Source organism: Cynara cardunculus (genome assembly GCF_001531365.2).
Source record: "Cynara cardunculus var. scolymus isolate 2C chromosome LG 16, CcrdV1, whole genome shotgun sequence".
Lineage (NCBI taxonomy): Eukaryota > Viridiplantae > Streptophyta > Magnoliopsida > Asterales > Asteraceae > Cynara > Cynara cardunculus.
In genome coordinates, this window is record NC_037543.1 from 19,217,155 (window position 1) to 19,239,463 (window position 22,309).

Below are 22,309 nucleotides of genomic sequence, written 5' to 3' on the forward strand. Positions count from 1 at the left end.
GGGTGTTAATCATGAATATTATCATCTTCATTATTTTAATTTTAGATAAATACATGAAACAATTTCATTAAGTAGTATATGAAACAATTTCATAACCACATATGAAACAACTTCATCAAAAAAATATTATATGAAACAATTTCACAAGATTAACAATTTCATGAAAAAATTTCATAAAATTAACGACGGATGAGAGTAGTTTTTACGGTTTTTACAAATTGGAGTGATCTTCATTTGATCGCTCTTCTATATATATATATAAATAATGCTTTTTTAAAGTATTTTATCATTTGTATATAAATGCAGATTTTACGTGTGAACTTTCACATATTCAGACTTATATTAGATTTCGTGTAAAACTTCACATGTAAAAGACTATATAAAGTTACATAATTTCATTTTTATAACAGGTTTTTTTGCTTTTTAATCGAAATCCTTTAAAAAATGGTTATTTATAGATATGTTTTTTTTTAATGAATTGATAAGTTTAAGGGATTTCTAATTGTTGGGGTAACTTTTTACCCTTTTTGGTTATCATTCACAATGAATACACCTTCAGATTTGAAAAGCTTCATTATGAAGGAACTTAATGAGAATTCCAAAATGAGATAAAAGATATGAAAATATGGGTTTTAAATTAAAAAAAAATGTTCAAATATGACCAAATTATCCTCCCAACTTTCTATACAAGTAAATATAAAACATCATCAATTTATGATTTATTACTTATTTTCATCATTAATTCATTAAATTGAGTGAAGAGCTGAAATTTGTTTTAATATATATATATATATATATATATATATATATATATATGGGGAAGGGTTCAAACGAGAACACATTCATTTTACGATAACGTAAGAACATCATTTTTACTATAGACAATTACATGTGATACTATTATTCCATCACATATGATACACATGTAATATTAAATCAGAGACACGAGCGATTTCCGATGCAATCTTGGTTGCGGGTCAAATCGCCCTTACACCACTAAGCCCCCTCACAAATATTATCACATGTGATAAGGGTGTTGTTGATATGATATTATAATCCATTAAGACCATCACATGTGATGCTAAATCATAGACGTAGACAACCTTCGACGCGGCCTAAGTCGTAGAACACGTCGTCCGCACATCACAGGGTCCCCTCACGCGTATTATCACATGTGATAAGGGTGTTATCACGTTCTCGTAAAATGAAGATATTCTCGTTTGAACCTCCACCTATATATATACATATACATATATATATATATACATATGCATATATATATATATATAGGGTTGGGTTCACGTGAGACCAACCGGTTTTCGTGAGATCCGTAAGAACATTTTTTTACACTTGAAACTAAGCCGAATATTCACAGCAAAAACACTGTGAAGGTTACCATTATAGGCGTTTTGCTGTGAAGTTTCAAGTATAAAAAAATAGTCTCATAAAAACAATATATGTATATATATACATGGAGAGAGAGAGAGAGACTCCATGTGTAGGTTGAGTTTAAGGGAAATCAACAAATAAAATTGAAAATAATAAAAATAATATCTTAGTATTAATCCAACGGTTACTAAAAATAGTGATTAAATAAGAGGAAAAAAAAGCATCATGGTAAATTTAGTAATGAATATGACTTTCATTTCTTAAATTCCCTTAAATAAAGAAAAGTGTTTATTGTCTCCCATTTTTCTACTTTACATGCACATATGAATGAGATGTCATATTTACTGTTTTTCAATTTATGGGTCGCGTATACATGTGGGTGAATTACGTATTCATCGTTTTTCAATTTATACGATGCAAATGTATTCAAAAGATGAATGATCTGAAACTGTACACCTATGCATATGCGGAGCTTTACTGTACTCAATAATAAGTTGTAAAATTGAACTCTTTTATGCATTAATATACAATAATGAATAATTAATAAGTTAATTTTAAGAGATTTTGTCAAATTCTTTATAATATAGTTAACAAAATTTCTTTGAATCCAAGGAGGAATAAAAATCTCCTTGTGGCCACGGAGGTTCAAATGCGGTGACTCCAGGCTATCTGCAAAGCAGGTGGTCGCCCTGAGATTAGTCGGCTCGCATAGCGGGTTGGATATCCAGGTTAATCAAAAAATAAAATTCTTTGAAGTTGACAAATTTTATCATTTAGAACTTACTAATACCTTGTTTGGGTTGAAGAAATATTTATTACAAAAAGGATTCCAATCGATCGATTTTGAAGGACAATAAAAACCGAGAATTTTAAGATTGAACAAAAAATTTAACGAGCCAAATTACCAACACAAATTTCAAGATTTAACCGGTCATAAAACATGTTAAATGTGTTGTGCCAAAACAAAGTAATTTAGTTCTGTTGAATCAAAATCACGTATTTCTAGCCACGAATGATAGAGCAAAAGAAAAGGCATATAAGAAATAAAAGTTGAGTAGATCATACTAGAAAGTTCACAATATATTTCGAAAAGATGACGCCTCACATTGATTCAAGTAACAAAATTATAGGATAACACGGTCATCTAATGATGCAATAAAGTTTAAGTAATATTTTTGGCCTTAACACATTAACAAGTGCTAGGGCTGGGGATGGTCACACTGCACGCTTGTGCAACTTGTTTAGCTGCAGGCATCGATAGAAATTTGTTATAAGCCGGATCTTTCATGTAATCACAAAAGCAATCTTGTTGTGAGCGGAGATTCTGGCAACATGGTGAATCTGGAGCAGGTATAGGTCCCCCGGTGAATGCCGGAAGGCATGATGTCAGTTTCAGCACTTCACAATCTGCAGCCATGCCTACACGCACTTCCATAGTAAGAATTGTTGCAGCTACCACCATCATGGCCAAAAAAGCACAAGATGTCTTCATTGTAGTGATGTTGAATAGAGGAAGGGAGGTGATTATGATATATCAATTGTTTTGATGGACATCGTGTGAAAGTTGCTAGGGTATTTATAGGCAACGAAAATTGAAGTTGTGAAAATCTTGACCGTTGATTTTCAAATCAACGGTAATAAAAATAGTTGATAAAGTTACTAATCTTATTGTACAAGCTTACGAAAGAATTTGAAATCATGATAATATTCCTTAAATGTTAATGCTTGTTTGATAATATTTAGAGTGAATTACATTTTGGTCCCTCGTTTATACCTGTTTTTTAGTTTTTGTCCATCAAATTCATAAAGTACATTCTTGATCCAAAAAATCATGTTTTTAGACCAAATGAGTCTGTCATGTTTGACCTTGTCCAAAATGGTGCCGTTAGGGGTGCCATGGGGCATTTTGGTCTTTTCGCTTAACTTTAATTTAATTTAGACAAAAATGAAAGCTATATTTTATTATAAAATAGATAAATAAACAAATGAAAAAGGCTTATGCCTTCCATGAAACCGTCCCTGCATCTTCAAACCCCAAGCCCAGATTGTTGATCTCCTTAAAAGGCTACAACTCACCCATCTCGTTGATCTCTCGACATACCCCCTCATATTTCCTTTTTCTTCGGTGAAATGTCACTCCTTCTCGAAGATGTAGATCCATCCCTTGTTCAAAGATACAGATCCGTCCATTCCTTCTCGATGATGGATGCACACCCATATATGCTCCCCTCCCTTCTCGATGATGCGATGTGGATCCAGATGCGCTCCCATTTTCTTTTCGAAGTTTACCAGGTCTGTCCCCTTCTTTTCGAAGTTTACCAGATATGTCCCCCTTTTTTCGAAGATGAAACATGCGAAAACCCGAATGCAGAAAATGAAGTCGTTTTAAGGTTATGTTCTTCATGTTTTTGGATTGTTTGTAGTTTTTCTTCTAAACAAATACAAAACTAAGTTGAATCCAGATCCAGATTCCTTTTTGAATTCTTGAGGTTATGTTCTTCATGAAAAACCTTACCAGATTCATTTAGGGTGTGTTTGGTACACATACATGATAGGACACAACAGTTGTTCAACGTTTGCTAAGATATGACAGAACTGGTTAAGATGACCAATTATCCCATTGAGCTGTTTAGTGTTTTTTCACTAAATAATTAATCTAAATGTTAACAAATACTATTTAAAAATACAAAAAATATCTAAAATAAATATTAATTAAAAACTCACATTCATAAATCAAAAGATTTAAACACCATGTTTACCAACACAAAAGTTGAAATGTTTACTATTGGGTACCAAAAGATCGAAACACAATATTCAAATGTTTCTATTGTGTACCAAAAAACCTAAACACACAAGATCAAATGTTGATTATTGTGTACCAAAAAACCTAAGCACAAAAGATCAAATGTTTACCAACTAACATCACATGTCTAACTTCTGTAAGATGGTCCTCACAAATCTTGGCTTGAAAGTAGCATTAATGTTATTCCAAAGGTGTAGTTGAATCGGGTTATCTGAAAAATACATGTTAATAACAATAACCTAATCATCATCAAAATCCATGTTGCTTAACTCATCGGACATAATTTGTAAACCCGTAGTACCAAAAACTAATACCAACTTACCCATTTCCTCGGATAACGATTGCAACCCCTTTTCAATCATCTTGATTGCATCTTCACAAACACCAACTTTTCTCTTTCTATTTTTGGATGATGCTTCTACGTCTTGTAGAATGGAGGATGCAGAAGCGCCATTTAAAGGAGTAAACAAAGGCACGTTCAATTCTTTGGTCTCAACACCGACATTATTTTCTAGATTGATGTGCTCCAATGCATCCACGGCAGATTCCGCCATTGATCATGTATCTCGATCTTTTCCAAATATCATCTTCAACCGCTCATATCGGGAAAACAGTTTGTTGGCAATATAGTTTTTGCTTGGATGTTTCTATAAAAAATACAATGCATATAATATATATATATATATATATATATAATGTTAATCACTATCCATATGAAATTAAAAGTATCAAATTATCACATAAAAATCTAAGTGTTACCTTTAAGTATTCCTCTAACACTTGAGCATCCACCATTACGCACTGATGTGCATCATTCCAACCGAAACCACTTATATTTAACATGTCATAAGCGGCTGAATATTTATCTTTGAGCAGCTTCATTTTGTTTTGGATATGTTTCGATGTTATGTTGAGGCCCTGAATCTTTTCATGCATCTTTAAGACGATTTGCTCATATGTGCCAGTCCAAAAACACCATTATCACTCCTACCATTAGCGGTTACAATCTCTTGTAGAATGCTAATTAATACATCGTCTTATTGGATACTCCAATTACATTTATCTGTCATCTTTTAAATTCCAAAATTGAAATATGACAATAGTAATAAAACAATATGTTATGATAAGTATTTTAGAAACTCAACAATAGTCATAGAACAATACATTACGATAACATTTTAAAATTCAACATTGGTAATAATTCAATACATTACGATAACATTTTAAAATTCAAAATTAGTAATAAAACAATACATTGAGTCCACTCATCTACTTAACATCTACAATTGAAACATCTTTTGGGTCATGTCATCTCTCCATTAAGTCCACTCATTACTTGATTCAACAACATTAATAGATTCAACATCATCATTGGATTCAACTTGCTCTTCCCCGATAGGCATATCTTCTAGTGTGAGTGTTGTGTTTTCCTCCGGATCAAGAACCATGTACATCCTAATAAAATCATGTAGCAAAGCACATATTATGACAATTCTTTCTTGTAGTTTGTTGGATAGAAAGAAGGACTTCGTAATATGGCCCAACATTTCTTCAAAATACCAAAACATCTTTTTATGATATTCCTAACTTGTGAGTGTTTCATGTTAAAATATTCTTTCTTATTTGTAGATGTATAACCAATGTGTTCCCTTTCTGGTAAATGATACCTAGTACCTCTATATGGTGCGAAAAATCCGTTACCATTGACATATCCTGCATTAACCAAATAATAATTACCCAATGGGACCTTTAAACCATCTCGTAGTACTCTAGAATCGGTAGCTCAACCTTCCCAACTGGATAAAACACAGATAAATTTCATGTCTGAGTGCATGCACCTAATACATTAATGATATTTTGGTTTATCAGACTCAGGTACGATCACTTCAATATATGTTCCATCTATTGCTCCTAGACAATCCTATAAACAAAATAACTTGGTTTTGGCTAAAAGGTAAATGTTTTATACTACAAACAATGAGAGAAGTTAACAATGATTACCTTAAACCATTTCCATCATCTGTCCGTACAATCATCCTCTACCGGAGTTGGTTTGATAAACAAAATGTCTTGCAATCGCAGTAAAGTACTTAAAACTCGATGAACATACTTGCTTATTGTTTCTCCCTACCTATAAAATCTAACTTGAAGACATCTAACCACAAGGGTGGTATCTGATTGGTTTGAGCTTGGTTCCAAAGGTCAAAGGTACTAAGAGGTCTCAGGTTCGAATTCAATAAGGAATAAAAATCCCCTTGTGGCCACGGAGGTTCAAATGCGGTGACTCCGGGCTATCTGCAAAGCAGATGGTCGCCCTGGGATTAGTCGGCTCGCATAGCGGGTTGGATATCCTGGTTAATCAAAAAAAAACTTGAAGACATCTATTTTTGGTGTGATGTGCTAATATGTTTACAAACGTAGCAACTTGTTCTTCAATTGTCACATTACCATCATCTAATAGTTCACCACGTGTTTCTAGCAACTCACACAAAATAGCAAATGCATTCCTATCCATTTGCAACTCATTTACACATAAAAAGACATTTTTACGTGTGATGCGTTGGATTTCTATCGATCTAATTTGAAATCTAGTGAATGTTCTTTGTCTTAAAGTTCTCGTCCGAAGATGTGTTTGTTCATATTCAATTCACAAAATTGGCCAAAAGTATGAGCAAGTCGATGTAAACTTTCAGCACTTTAACAATTACAATTAGATGGTTGGGATCCATTCTACAGAAAAAAAAAAAAACAAAAACAAATGGAAGCAATTATCTAATATGTTCTAAACAAGTGGTAAAACTAAATTCAAACAAGCATTAAGAACATAATGTCCAAAGAAATATAGTTTGCAAGTGCAAAGAACATAATGGGAATCTATTCACGAGAAGAGGATTATTTTTACGTATTTTCTATTTGGAGCACAAAAACTACTAATGTATGTATTTTCTCTCATTAAACTTCTAATCAAGCAACGGTAATTAAGAATTATCTTATGAATTTCAAAAACTGAGAGGGGCTTAAGTGGGAAGAAGGTCCAATTGTTGTATTTCAATGTAAGGTAGGAAGACATGAGCATGTTGGCAAAGTCCTGTTTCCCAATATTAAAATGATCACGATTTATGCCAGTCTTCCTACCCATTAATTGATCGAAGTCACTTTTGCACATTTAAATATTATAGAAAATATGAGAACCGTCTCACAGAAAACATATTTGATCACTGAGCATGGTAAAGGAAGACTTGAACAACTGCAGCTAACACGTCTTCAAAAAATTACTTTCCTACAACATTTCTAATTTAACATGTTGTCACCTTTTCCGCGGGTACTACCTTGGGTGAATAAAGTAGCACTTATGCAAAAGCAAATAACATTCCTCCACATTGTAATTGCCATCATTTCTAACCATTAGTCATCATGATATCATGAAATGCTCTATTTTCTATTTCAACTATAGCTGTGATTCAGGAAAATAGTGGTAACTTAGCTTGGACAAAGTGTATTATTCTTGTCACAGCAAGGATACTAGAAACACAAAGTCAATTAGACCCATATCTCATAACAACCTATTACTGTTATATCTTAATAACCAGTGGTTTGATATTGCATGAAGCTATGCCTCAACTATTACTTTTAAACTTATATTCACTTTCTTAGTGGCAAATATGTAAATTTAATTCTCTTTTTGGGTATCTTTCCCATTCTTACACACGGTTGAAAAATACCAAGAAGCCTTTTACCCCTCCTTAGAGGGTTGGGCTGAGCAAAAGTTATTGGTTACCTACTAAAGCCCGTGGAGAAATGTTGGCAAGAACATGATTTCTTGCCAGATCCTGCATCTGAAAATTCAGGTCATTGGATATCCAAATTTGTCTTCTTTTTTTGAAAATTCAAATCCTTCTAAAATTTATGTATACAGAATATAGGAGGAAGTTTCTGTATTTTTCTTCTAGCTAGATCTAAGGTTTTTGGCATTGACCATGAATCAACATTACAATGGCCAAAATCGATATAGTAGCATTGGCCAAAATTGATACAGTAGAGGAGAGATCGATTACCTAAAGCCAAAATCGATACAGTAGAGGAAAGACTGATACAACAGAGGTTCACCTAAAGCTCCTATATTTTTCTTCTAGTATCAATCGATTTCATAAACAATAGAGAAGGTAGAGGAAAGATTGATTACCTGAGAGGATAAAGAGAGTAGAGGAGAGATCGATCTTGATGAAGGAGAGGGTAGAAGAGTCGACCTTGATGAAAGAAACAAGATTGATGAAGGAGGCAAACTATTGTGTTTGAGAAGGAAGGAGGTCGAGTACGTATTAGATTTTCAGGTGTAGATTGATCCAATTTTTTTCGTGTTCCATTTAGTTCTGGGGGGTAAGGGTGAACACACAGTCCTATATGTGTTCTACTTAGTTTCATTTTGTTCCCCATAAGGACACGCCAAACATGGGACAAGTGTGTCATGTCATATCATGTCCCACACTGTTCTACGTACCAAACGCACCCTTAGGGTTTAGGTTTGAATTCTTTTGGGGTTTTGTTCTTCATGAGGAACCACATCTAGATTTGTTAGAAACGTGTTTAGGGTTTTATTGCAAGTATAGATTTGTATAAGTTTGTTTATGATTTTGATTTTCATGAATGGAATTGTACAAGGTTGACTAGGGTTTTGATTTCATGAATGGATTTGTACAAGGTTGATTATGGTTTTGGTTTCATGAATGGATTTATATAAGTTTATATTTTGATTACCTTTTAGATTTTGAAATCTAGACATGTTAAGGGTTTAATTTTGATTTCTTGAGATTATGTTCCTGAGTCTTGAGATCCAGACTTGGGTATGAATGTTCTTGAAGATGGATGAGAGTTTGAAGAAGATGGGTAAAAAGACAAAAAATGCCCCTCATAAAAGGGTCCATGATAGAGTTAACAGAGCCTCATCTAAGGGGATGTTTGGCAGTTGATGAATGGTTTGGTGCAAAATGATTAAGTGGTCAGAATTATTAAGAGCTCATGATATAGTAAAAAATGAAATATAATTGTACGGTAATTGTTTACAATGGAATCAGGGGCGCTGAATGGTTAAAGGGGGTCCCATGATACAAAATTATTCAGAGGTTTTATAACCATTAAGAGACGGACTTTTTTTTTGTCAAACAAGATTTACCTCTTAAGGATTCAGAGATTGTCTTTTAATTGAACTATTAAGAGGTAAACAAAAAACCCCTAAGAATGGGGGGGGGGGACTTATTTGGGCTCCAAAACATGATTTTTGGACCAAAAGTGTATTCTACAAATTCAAGGGACGAAAATCAGAAGCAAGTATAGATAAGGGACCAAAAATGTAATCCATTCTAATACTTATTTCATTTAACTTTATATATATAATACTAAGAAATTATGTAAAATTTGATAAATAATAGAAATATTATTTCATATAAATAAAACAAATGATTTTTATTTATATTATGTATTATTTTATAAAAGCAAATAAATAATTAGAAAATCATCTAAAATGAACATTATACAGATAGACTTTTACAAGATAACTGTCTTTTTAGCTTTTATCATAAAATGATCAATAAAAAATCACCAATAACGATTTACGATTTTTGATACGAAAAGGACCCCACATATGTTGAAAAGAAAACACAAAAACAGTAAAAAAATACTAGAAATTGGCGATTTTTTTTATAAAATGCTTTAAAAAGTTATTTGCAACATCTATAGATAAAATTGTAATTAAACGTAAGACATCTGAAAAAAAATATTATTAAAAGTACCATATTTAGATTCTCTTTTTCCCTCTCTCCGAAAAAGTGAAAAAACTCTATATCACATTTTAAATAATTAAGTTTTTAAAATAATTTTTTAAATAAATAAATTCTTTAATTTTATAAAATTAAACAAATGAGTACTTAAATTTATTAAAACTAAGAAAAAATCAACAAATTTTTACGTTTTGAATGATTAGGTTTCTGGAATTCTTTTAACCGAATAAATCTTTACATTTATAAACGAATTAAATTCATCCTTTCTTTTTCCATATATCACAAATCAGTATAAAAGTACAACAAATCAATAAAACGAAGAAAAAAAGCACTATTTTTATTAACCTTGTTTATTTTTCAGATTTAAATGACAATGTAAGCGTTTGTTATGATTCTGTTATTGTCATTTGAATTTGAAAAATATATATTTATTAGATTCTTTTATGATTATCATTTGGTAATATGAAGATAAATAACTAATAATGAAAATGGTATTTAACCAGTTTTATTGGATTATTGTACTTTGGTTACTGATCTAGATACATCAGTGATAAATGATATATTGCTTTCGTTTTATAAGTGTAAGGATCTATTTGTCAAGAAAATGTTCAAGGATCTAATCGCTCAAATATGAAAGTTCGTTGGGTTTTCTAGGTTTGAGTAAATATAAAGATTTGTTTGTTCAATTTCAGAAAGTTCAAATATTTATTTGTTAAAAAAAAAATAGTTGAGAGACTTAATCACTAAAACAATGATAGTTTGTTGGGTTTTTTTTAAGAATGTTTTATTGTATAGTAATTATTATTTTATGTTGCTCACGAAATAAATTTTAAATAAATAAACTAAAATATAACATGTATTGCTAAATTAAAAAAATATATATTATTTAGCAATACAAATTATATTTTTTGTATTTGAGATTTTATTTATAAATTGTGGGGATGATACCGATTATCGAAATATCGGCAAGAGAGGTGTAAATGGATTGTGGGTGGCATAATCGACAGAAAAGGTGTATTTGGATTGTTGGTGGCATGATCTGGAGAGATGTAATGGACTGTGGGTGGCATACTCAATGGTTTAGTTTAAATGAGAAATTTGATCACTTGAATTTAATGTGATAAAGATAGGTTGTCACATCTGCTAGATGCGACAAGTTGATGTTGTCGCTTCTGCTTGATGCGATGAGATGAATTTATCGCCACCTTTTGGTGCAATGAGTTTGAGTTATCGCATCCTCTTGGTGCGACAAGTTAGTGTTAGACAAGTTTGGTTGTCACACTTGTCATGTGCATCAAGTTAATGTCTTGTGCGATAAGTTGAGTTGTCGTACCCTTGTGGTGTGATAAACATGTAATAATCACACAGTATGGTGTGCACAACTATTGTTCCTATATTGACTTTTAAGTTTGACTTTCCAAAATTCTTTTGATGATTTTCACCATGTTAAGCTCAGGGAATTACTCACTAAACCTTATAGTCTAACTTTCTCTATGTTTTAAAAATGTGCATTTCAGGTCAGGTACATGCGGAAGGTAAAGGAAAGGGGAAGATGTGATTGGGAGTTTTACAGTTTTATGTATCTGATTATGTGCTAAACTTTGGGTTTTGTGGAAGTTGTTTACTACATGAACTTGTGAATCTGTTATATTCAAGTCATGTAAACTGAGCAAAAAGGTCTAAAAAATGCATTTTTGTGGGATATCCAAAAGAGATAATTGGATATTACTTCTACAAACCCAGTGAGAACAAAAAATTTGTTGCTAGCCACGGTGAGTTATTAAAAAATGATTTTCTAACAAAAACCACAATAGAGGACAAAGTAGATCTTGAAGAAATTCAATAACCACAAGATGAAACAATGGATGACACTCACAATCAACAATATGTTGATCCTCAACAGGTTGTTGAGGAAAATGACGAGATACAAGCAATTCGAAGATCGGGTAGGAATCGTCAAGGGCTTGAGAGATATGGTTATCTCATTAGCAATGACGATACAATTCATGATGAACCTGTAACCTAACAGGAAGCCATATCATGTTTGGAATATGATAAATAACATGATGCCATGAAGGCTGAAATACAATCCATATAAGACAACCAAGTTTGGAACTTGGTAGATGCAACTGCCAACTTCAAAGTTGTTGGGTGTTAATGGGTATTTAAAAAGAAAACCGACAAGGATGGGATTATGCATACCTATAAATCTAGGTTGGTAGCAAAAGGTTTCACTTAAACTCAGGAAGTTGATTATGATGAGGTGTTTTCTTTGGTAGCTATGATTAATCCATCAGGATTCTTCTGGCCATAGTTGCGTATCATGATTACAAGACATGATAAATGGATGTTAAAACCGTATTCCTTAACAGAACTTTAAGCGAGGATGTGTACATGGTACAGCTAGAAAGTTTTAAACATCCAAATTATCCTAAAAAGGTATATAAATTGCAAAGGTCCATTTATAGACTAAAACAAGCATCTTGTAGTTGGCATCTTCATTTTGACGAGAAAATCAAGGAATTTGGTTTTATAAAGAACGAAAATAAACCTTGTGTATACAAGAAGGTCAATGGCAGCATAATAGTATTCCTAATCCTATATGAAGATGACATAGTAATCATCGAAAATGACATACATTGACAAGGTCTTAAAACACTTCAAGATGGAGGGTTCCATAATAGGGAACTTACAAATTGTACATGGCATAACACTGATGAAGACTCATTATCCTAGTACAAAAGAGGAGATAGACCATATGAAGGGTGTTCCTAGTGCTTCGACCATCGGTTCTATCATGTATGTCATGTTATGTACTAGATCAAATGTTCATGTGCCTTAAGTATGACTAACATATATCAGTCAAACCTAGGTGATGCTTACTGGGTAGCAATGAAGAACATCCTGAAGTATCTGATAAGAACTAAGAATATGCACTTACGGTATGGCGGCCAGGAAAGAGATCTATTTATTCAAGGATATACATATGCTACTTTTTATATCAACTGATATGACTTCAAATCGTAGTCGGATAGGTTTTTGTGTTAATGGTGGTGCTATGAGCTGGAAGACCTACAAGCAGAGTATGATTGCAGATTCAACTACATAAATGGTCGTAGCCCAAACCCGTCACCTGTCGGCGGATTGCTTGAGTTGATTCCACGACGACTAGCGTCGAATGCTGCAAAGGAAGCTTATTGAATGAAGAAATTCATCTTAGACCTAAAAGTGGTTTCTAGCATTTGTGACTTTATCGAGATTAATGACAATGAAGGCCATAACTTATGTGAAAAAACTAATGTCACATCAACGCTCTAAGCATACTCTAAGATGTCATGACCTAGTTTGAGAGATTGTGATCGAAGTGAAGTGAAGATATGCAAAGTTCGATTAGAAGACAATCCAGCAGATCCTTTCACCAAGCCTATAAGTCAGAGCAAGTGTGATGCTCATATTAGTGCAATAGGCTCGAGGTTTTCTAATGCATGATCTTATATGTAATTTAACTAAAATTTAAATTTATTTGAACAATAAAACAATTTATGTTTCTACTTGTTATAGCATATTGGATATGAGTATTTACATTAAACATTTATGTGTTCATTATTGGCATGTTTAAGTATCCTTAAAATAAATATGATGATCATATTATCTAAAATTGTCCTTGATCAGTTATTACTAGGGGATTGATAATAAATCAAGATCATTGTGAAGACTGGTCATATTTAAGTTGGAAGTGTACTGGATACAACCAAAGTCACATGTGTTGGTCAGTGCACAAAAGATTGGACAAGACCCGACGTCAAATCACTTCATAGATCGACGTCATAAAGTGAGTCTTGAAATGGTGAAAACTCTTATCCTCATTCATGAGATGTGCATTGAGACCTAATGACTAAAAAGTGTTATACTCTGATATAGTCTAAGTTACCCTTAATCGGGTAATCGTCATAACGGATGTATTGGGTATAACATGAATTATGTGTAAGTCGTGTACATGTAATATGGGATTTGGTTATCTCAAGAGGAGAGAGATATTTTTGGGCCCCTTGATGACATAATTTGATTAACATGGCCACAAACAAATGTATTAGCTGAACTAATAGCACTTGTCTAATCAAAATATGTTGGGATCGAGAAACATAATCTTGAACTATAAAGAATGAGATAAAACTACATCTTAAGTTCAAAACAAAATATCGTGAAGCAAAAGAATAATGAATGATTCTACCGTAAGCACACTTACATGGCCTTGGGACGGTAACGTGCGGCTAGATGCTTACCACCATCTATGTTACTGCGTATCATGTGCAAGTGGTAGAATGTAAGTTAGTATATACCCACAACATGTGTCACGCAAAAATACTATCAATGAGTATGTAAATTAATAGGGTCGCACACAAAGAATACGTTTGCCTCTATTTTCAAATCCTGAATTAAAACATGTTGATTGTTAAAAATTATTCTTAGAGGATAACTACATGATGTCATTTGTAAATGTATATAATTATATTAAAGTTTAAGAAGTAAAACCAAGCTTATGAACTTATTATTATTATATATATATAAATATTATAGATAATTACATATCCTTATAAGGTGATAAGTCAAAGACCAATTTGATTGAATCTTTTAGATTTTAGCTTTAGAGAAAAATAGAAAGAAACATTTTCTTTCTTTATGGATAAAACACATATTAGATCCAGGATTTCAATCTAGCACCCAGTGGAGGTCAAAAGCGTGTTCGTATGGAGGAAATCCACTTTGATTTCTAAATGCTCCGCCAGAAACAGTCTCAGATCTGAAAAGATACAATTTTGAACACCCTATGTTTGTTTAGTATTAATTAAATACGTCATTGAATCTGACTTAGGGTTAAATTAGAAAAGATTTATAAATTAATGGTAACCCAAATGAACTTTCCCCTTCATTTTTAAGACTTGGGATCATGTGAGACCAGCATGTTTTCGAGAGACCCGTGAGACCAACATTTTACACTTGAAMCTTCACAGCAAAATGCTGTGAAGGTGACTTTTTAAAACCTTCACAGTGTTTTTGCTGTGAAGGTTCGACTTTTTTTAAACCTTCACAGTGTTTTTGCTGTGAAGGTTACGTGTAAAAATGTGGTCTCACGGGTCTCACGAAAACAGTCTGGTCTCACGTGAACCCAACCCTATATATATATATATATATATATATGTGTGTGTGTGTGTGTGTGTATGTATGTATGTATGTAGACTTGGGATCTGTAAGATCAAGGTTTTTTCGTGAGACCCGTAAGACCAATTCTCAACCCTTGGATTAGATCTACAATCTGAACATTCATAATCACAAAATTGCCATGAGACTTCTCAATAATCACAAAATTGTCACCGTGCAACTTTAGACCATTAGATCATTAGCTTATAAAGTTGATCAATGAACATAAATTGGTCTTATGGGTCTCATGGACAACCTTTGATCTCACGTGAATCCAACCCTATATATGATATATATATATATATATATGTGTGTGTGTGTGTATGTATTCTTAAAAAAAGACAATAGCTTCAAAGGGAAGAAAATGGGCATGTAGTATAATCATATATTGTCCTAGTAGCCTATGTTGTTGTAAGTTGTAATAAACAATCTTTGTCATTGCTTCAAACCCTTTGCACATTCTTGACTTGCAAAATCAAACTCACCATTTTCACTTCCACCAAACCTTTCATCTTTTTTCATATGCTTGATCCATATATATATATATATATATATATATATATATATAATCAACCATTTTTTAATCATATAAATATAATAATTTATCAGTTTTATCCAATTACAATTAGTACGTAAATAATATTAAATAATTATTATCCATTTTAATTTAAAGAACTCACTCTTCATCATAACGTATACATACCCAAATCATTAGCATCACTTATTTATGATCATGATGATCAGTAAATATGTAACTGGAATATTTTTCTTCCATAAAAGGAAAATGACCGAAATAGGTTTTCATCATATAATCGTTTCATATAGATCGTGCGTTGAAGCATAATTAGGAAATTATGTCTAATAGGTTGAAACTTCGTCACCTATTCGTCAACATATTTCTACTAACTTGTTAGAAACCAGAAGCACCAAGCAAGTATATCACGTTCTAGAAGCAGTACTGTCTGGAGAAGTAGAATATATACAGACATTTTATCTATTCTTAACAGTAGGATATGATGTCGTTTATTGAAGAACCTTTGCTTGTGAGAAGATTATGGAACATTTAAAGAGAAGTAGAAATTTTGTAAAAATTTAAGGACTTAGCGTGAGAATACGTGGAACCACTACAACAAATTGGTTTTCAAGGACGCGTAAAATATCTAAATGTCCTAATAAAATACTTTATAGGATTTAAGTTTATAACACTAAACCAAAAAGCATCATATCTAAAAGTATTACAATAGGTTTATAGCTCATTTTTAGACGTTTTAACAAGTTTTTAAGAATACTTTGAAGTGTCGTATTAACTATTTTTACGACACTATTTGAAATGTGTCATATAAAAGACGAGTTTGTATGACATTTCTCAAAAGTGTCCTATAAAATAGCTAATATAACACTTTCTTTTTAAAGCATCATAAAAAGCTTGTTAAAAAACTCAAAAAACATCTTATAAACCTACTGTAACACTTTCAGATATAACATTTTATAGTTTGATCATATAAACTTAAATTCTATAAAGTATTCTATTATGACGCTTAGATATTCTAGACGTCCAATAAAGCCAATTTAGTTATAGTGAACCTGCAGACTAGTCTCTAAAAGAGCCATTGAGAAAAGTATGCTATTCAAATTGAGTCGATGTCAGACTCCTGCACGTCATATCTAACAGAGGTTAAAAGAACACATACTGTTCCAGAATGTCGAGTCCCTAACATGGTAAATCTTGGTTCTGATACCATATGGGAATACGTAGAACTCCCGCACTACTCTTCAAAAAAGCCTTTGAAGAGAGAAAATATGTTTTAACATATATAGAGATAAATTGTCTTGAATCTAATCAATGTGGAACTCGAAAACTTCGAAACGTTTTTGAAAAGCCTTACACAGTTACAATTTCCATATACATAATCCATAAAATTATCAAATATATGCCCTAGAATCAATGGCGGATTCAATACATAGTGGTAGGGGTCCTAGGCCCCCCAACAAACCCACCAATTTTTTTTTAAAAAAAGGCTATAAAAAATTTGTTTGGTAAATTCTCCTATTGTGCACCCAACAAGAATAAAACAAGGCTCCCAACAAAAACAAGGCAAGGGCCCCCAACTTGATATCCTGATTGTTAATTAGTCCATTTGCAGCACACATTGATATTTTTGTACGAAATATAAAATATAAAAATTATACACCTCGATGAATTAGTAAAAAGTCATCTGAAAAATCGACCTGAATAAGTTATCTTTATTCGATTAACTGAACCGTAAAAGCCGGAGAGGAAAATTCAAAACCGTTTTCATCCGGATGAATTATTTGGTTTTGAATTATTTTTCTACACGACTACCCCCTTAAGTGTGCGCCCTACTTTAAAATTTTCTAGATCCGCCACTGTCTAAAATAAACATGCACATTCGACTTTTTTTAATCAGAATTTTACAGAAGAAGAAACCAACCTTTCTATAAATAGGTCTTTTTCAACTTTATAAAAGTACGCTATATATTGCATACAATGGGAAAATGTACAACATGTGAAAGTGCAACAAAATAAATAGGTAAGATAGTAATTCATAATTTTTAGAGTAGATTAAGGATTTAGTCCCTAAGGTATGTCAAAAGTTACGATTTGGTTCTTTAATTTCATTTATTACATAAGAAATCTCTAGGTATGCAGATTGTTATCGATTTGGTCCCTGAGGCAAACGACCATCCGCTACGTCCGTTAAGTACTAGGGTAAATCAGTCTTTTTGTAATTTTCCTCCATTTTATTATGTTTGTTTTTTTGTTGATTGTTCATCTTTTACACATGAAGAACATCAAAAAGAAAAATGAAGAACATCAACATCATACGATAACATTTAGTACAATTTCGTGGCAAACTTTTTGTGATACAAATTCTAAATCATCTGCAATAAAAGAACATAAACTCGAAACTAAAATTGAAAATTTAAATCAAACCCAAAAAATTAATCTTAGAAAATACAAATAAGACTCTAATTCTGCAACAAACCCTAAAAAACCCAAAATGAGGGTGAAATCGAACCTGTCTAAAAAACCAAAATTGGGAAGAGGATTCATTGGAGTTGTAAGGGGTTATCACAACGGTGAGTGCAAGGGGATTCAACTCTAATCCTGCAACAAACCCTAAAAAACCCATAATGAGGGTTAAATCGAACAAGTCTAGAAAAATCCAAAAAAAGGGAAGAAGGTTCATCGTAGGTTGTAGGGGAGGGGGTTATTGCAGTAGTGAGTGCGAGGGGGTTCATCGGTTTTGCATGCACGAAATGGGGTGAAATCGAACTAGGCATGGGAATGAGGTGGGGATGAGACATGGACCTCAATCCCTATCCCAGTCCCCGATTCCTCATCTTCGTCCTCGTCCCAGTCCCCAGCCCCGCCGGGGAATATGATCACGTCCCCATCCCCAACGGGGAACAGGGATCTCCAACAGGGAAACAAGGATCCCCCCCCCCTCCCGGCTTATGTAAGCTATTGTAAATCAAATATGTAAGAGACTATACATGTTTAAATCTCACATATTTCCAATAAACCTAAAATCAAGAGAAAGATAATTTAATACAAGAAGCCACAACATCGTACAATACCTAATAACCTAAAATCAAAAGAAATTCAATTTAATCCAAAAAAAAAACTTAAGGTCATACGTACCAAAATATATCGAGTAATATAAAATCATATAAAGTAATTATATTTTGACTTGACATTCAAATCATTACATACTAACATCCAAAAAAATAACAATTTTATATTCTAAACCTAGTTAGGAAATAGGAAATTATGAATTACCGATTTCGTTGAAATAAATAATATAGTTTATTTATTAATTAATATATATATATATATATATATCTTTGTCATTAAATTATGAGATGAATATGAACCTAGATAAAAGATGGATTTTCATTGGTTGAGCTTGGTTAACAAAGTTAACACAATAATCTTGGTTAACATTTGAACCAAACTATTATATATATATATATATATATATATATATAGAGAGAGAGAGAGAGAGAGAGATGAGCGATTAAATGAAAATCACTCCAATTTGTAAAAACCGTGCAAACCACCCTCATTCGTCGATTTCATTGTTTAATCTTATGAAATTTTTTCATGAAATTGTTTAATCTTGTGAAATTGTTTCATATAATATTTTTTTTGTTGAATTTGTTTCATATATGGTTATGAAATTGTTTCATATAACATTTAATGAAATTTTAATGAAACTGTTTCATKTATTTCTCTAAAATTAAAATAATGAAAATGATAATATCCATGATTAACATCTTCCACAATAAAAATGATTAATCAAACTCTCATAATTACAAAAAAAAAATGAACAAAATGAAAAATTATGATTGGTTGAATGAGATTTTTACGGTTTTTACAAATTGAATGGTTTTCATTTGATCGGTCTCATATATATATATATATATATATATATATATATATATATAAAACTGTAGAGAGGTAGGGGGTGGGAGTGCGATACTCGTCCCCATCCCATCCCCGGTTTGAGACAAACAAGGATCCCTCTCTTCGCCCCCATCCCCGATCCGCATGGGTGGACTGGGTTTCCCGACGTGTCAGGGTCCATTCCCATGCCTAAATCGAACCTGTCTAAATTGTTGTCTGAAATCAGACCCCTCTGAATCGGCGCTTGGAACCCCGATACCCTTTGAAATCGAAATCTTTTACAATATAAACCATCTAAAGGTGGTTGTGGGGAGTCCGATGATAAAGGTGGTCACAATGAGATCTACGTTCGTCCCTGTGGTTTGTAACACAGATCTAGAAGAAAGAACACCCAATTTACCCTTGTAGTTAACGGATAAAATAGACGGATGTAGTGTGAGGGACGAAATTCAAAGCAATCTACATACATGGAGGTTTTTTATGTAATAAAAGAAGTTGAGGGACCAAATCCATAATTTTTGACATAGAGACCAAATCCGTAAATTACTTAATTTTTATTTTTGAAGTCCTTTTAAATACGGAAATACTATGATCGAATAGTCATGCATCGTTTAAGAACATCTCCAATGGAAGTTCCTATTTTTTGTATACTTTCACGTCACTTTTAAATAAGAACTTTTTTGTGGGTTTCATTTATATACATATTTTTTTATTAACCTGTATATCCAACTCATTAAGCGAGCCGATTAATTTTAGGAATTCACACTAAATTCAAGGAAAAAAATTAAAGTTTTTCTACAAAAACTTAAAGAATATGAGGTTCTTATTGTTAAGAACTTTCTTCAATAATGGTTCTAAGAACCTTGTACTGATAAATACACCTCTGCTTACTAATTTTCTTACAGAGACGTTAACATCACACTTGTTTTTAAATTTTTAATACATGATTTAATCTGATCGGTTGAAATAAAAACAATCCTCTAAAATTCATGATTTGACTTAATGACTTTTCACTAATTTTCCATGTAACCATGCAGGAATAAAATGCTTTGATTTGTAAATTATTGAAAAGTCCACATGTTGCTTAGATACGTCATGCTTCCTTTTATAGTCCAAACTTCCCTTTCATGTCTCCAATCCCAACCATGTTCTTCTCATTCTTTCTTCTATTACTTTTCTACCCTTCATGTTTTCCGGCGAGAACAGCGCCGCTGTCCAGCTCTCCGGAGCCGGCAACCACCATAAACCACAACTCCACCTGGCCCAACTTCCAGAAATTCCTTGATGCCAGCAAAGGCAGACACTTCAGCGGCATATCGGAGCTCAAGAAATATATGCAACGTTTTGGGTACCTTCAGGTCACTGACACAACCTCCGGCGACGAATTTGATGAAAGATTCGAGTTTGCAGTAGCCCGGTATCAAAGGAAACTCGGCCTCACCGTCACCGGAAAACTAGACTCCGATACCATTTCTGAGATGACGTTGCCGAGATGTGGCGTGAGCGATACGTTACCAACATCAAATCTACATGCAGTCCGACATTATAATTACTTCAATGGCAAGCCAAGATGGTCACGTGCCATACCAACAACTCTCACGTACGCTTTTTCTCCCAACTGCATGGCTTCAAATTTGAAGCTTTCTGACATACGACTCGTCTTCCGGCGAGCTTTTTCCCGGTGGTCAGCAGTGATTCCGGTGAACTTCACCGAAGCAGAAACCTACGGGTTTTCCGACATCAAGATAGGGTTTTACACCGGCGACCATGATGATGGAGAGCCATTCGATGGTGTTTTAGGTGTTTTAGCACATGGGTTTTCGCCGGAGAGTGGGAAACTCCACCTTGATGCGGCGGAGACATGGGCTTTGGATTTCGAATCAGAGAAATCAAGGGTGGCGGTGGATTTGGAATCGGTGGCGACTCATGAAATCGGTCATGTGTTAGGGTTAGCTCATAGTTTTGACAAAGAATCTGTGATGTACCCTAGTTTGAAACCTCGAGAGAAAAAAATGGATTTGAAGGTCGATGATATCGAAGGAATTCAACAACTTTATGGATCAAACCCTAATTTCAACATCAAAACGTTATCGCAGTCCGATACTTCTTCGAATCACGGTATAGATTCGAAGATCGAGCTCAGATCATCGAGGTGGAGCTTCGCCATCGCGATGCTTGCGATCATGTTTGTAGTTTGTTAAAGTATGAGGTACGATCGACAAAGCAAAACACAATAGGATAAAGAAGATAGAAAGATTTTTGGTTCATAGAAATTTGATTTTTAAATATTTTTTTCTGAGAGAAAGTGATCAAAACGATCATGGTATCAAAATCAAGATTCTCTTTGAATTTTTAATTTTAACGTTAATGGCTTTCTAAATTCAGACATAGTTGTTTGAGCTTAATGATACTTTTTGTATTGTAGTATGTGTTTTATACGTCAAGAAAGTTATAAATATCATCTTGTTTTTGGTTATTAATTGTTATATTTATCTTTTATTCATATGTTGACTTAGTAAGGGTTTTATCTGAATTTATGAAGCGTCTTTAACACGTCATGTGGGTCGTCGAATCATCCAGTTTCTCGTCAAATGTTAAATCCATGTAGCTAGGTTTATACTTTTAGATGATGATTTATTTGGTATGGAAAGTATCATGTGAGAAAGATGAAAGTTAAACCGAGAAGTGTAAGAAAGGATCCGAACCATTAAT

General features: G+C 33.0%; 1 protein-coding gene across 1 annotated transcript; it reads left to right on the top strand.

Annotated features, from left to right (window-relative positions):
* The first annotated feature begins 20,742 nt into the window (after nt 1-20,742).
* On the top strand, nt 20,743-22,033 carry LOC112529854 (metalloendoproteinase 1-MMP-like). The gene has a single exon (XM_025141279.1). It carries the CDS (start codon nt 20,743-20,745, stop codon nt 21,796-21,798), a length of 1,056 nt encoding a protein of 351 aa, XP_024997047.1. The 3' UTR covers nt 21,799-22,033.
* The last annotated feature ends 276 nt before the right edge of the window (nt 22,034-22,309 follow it).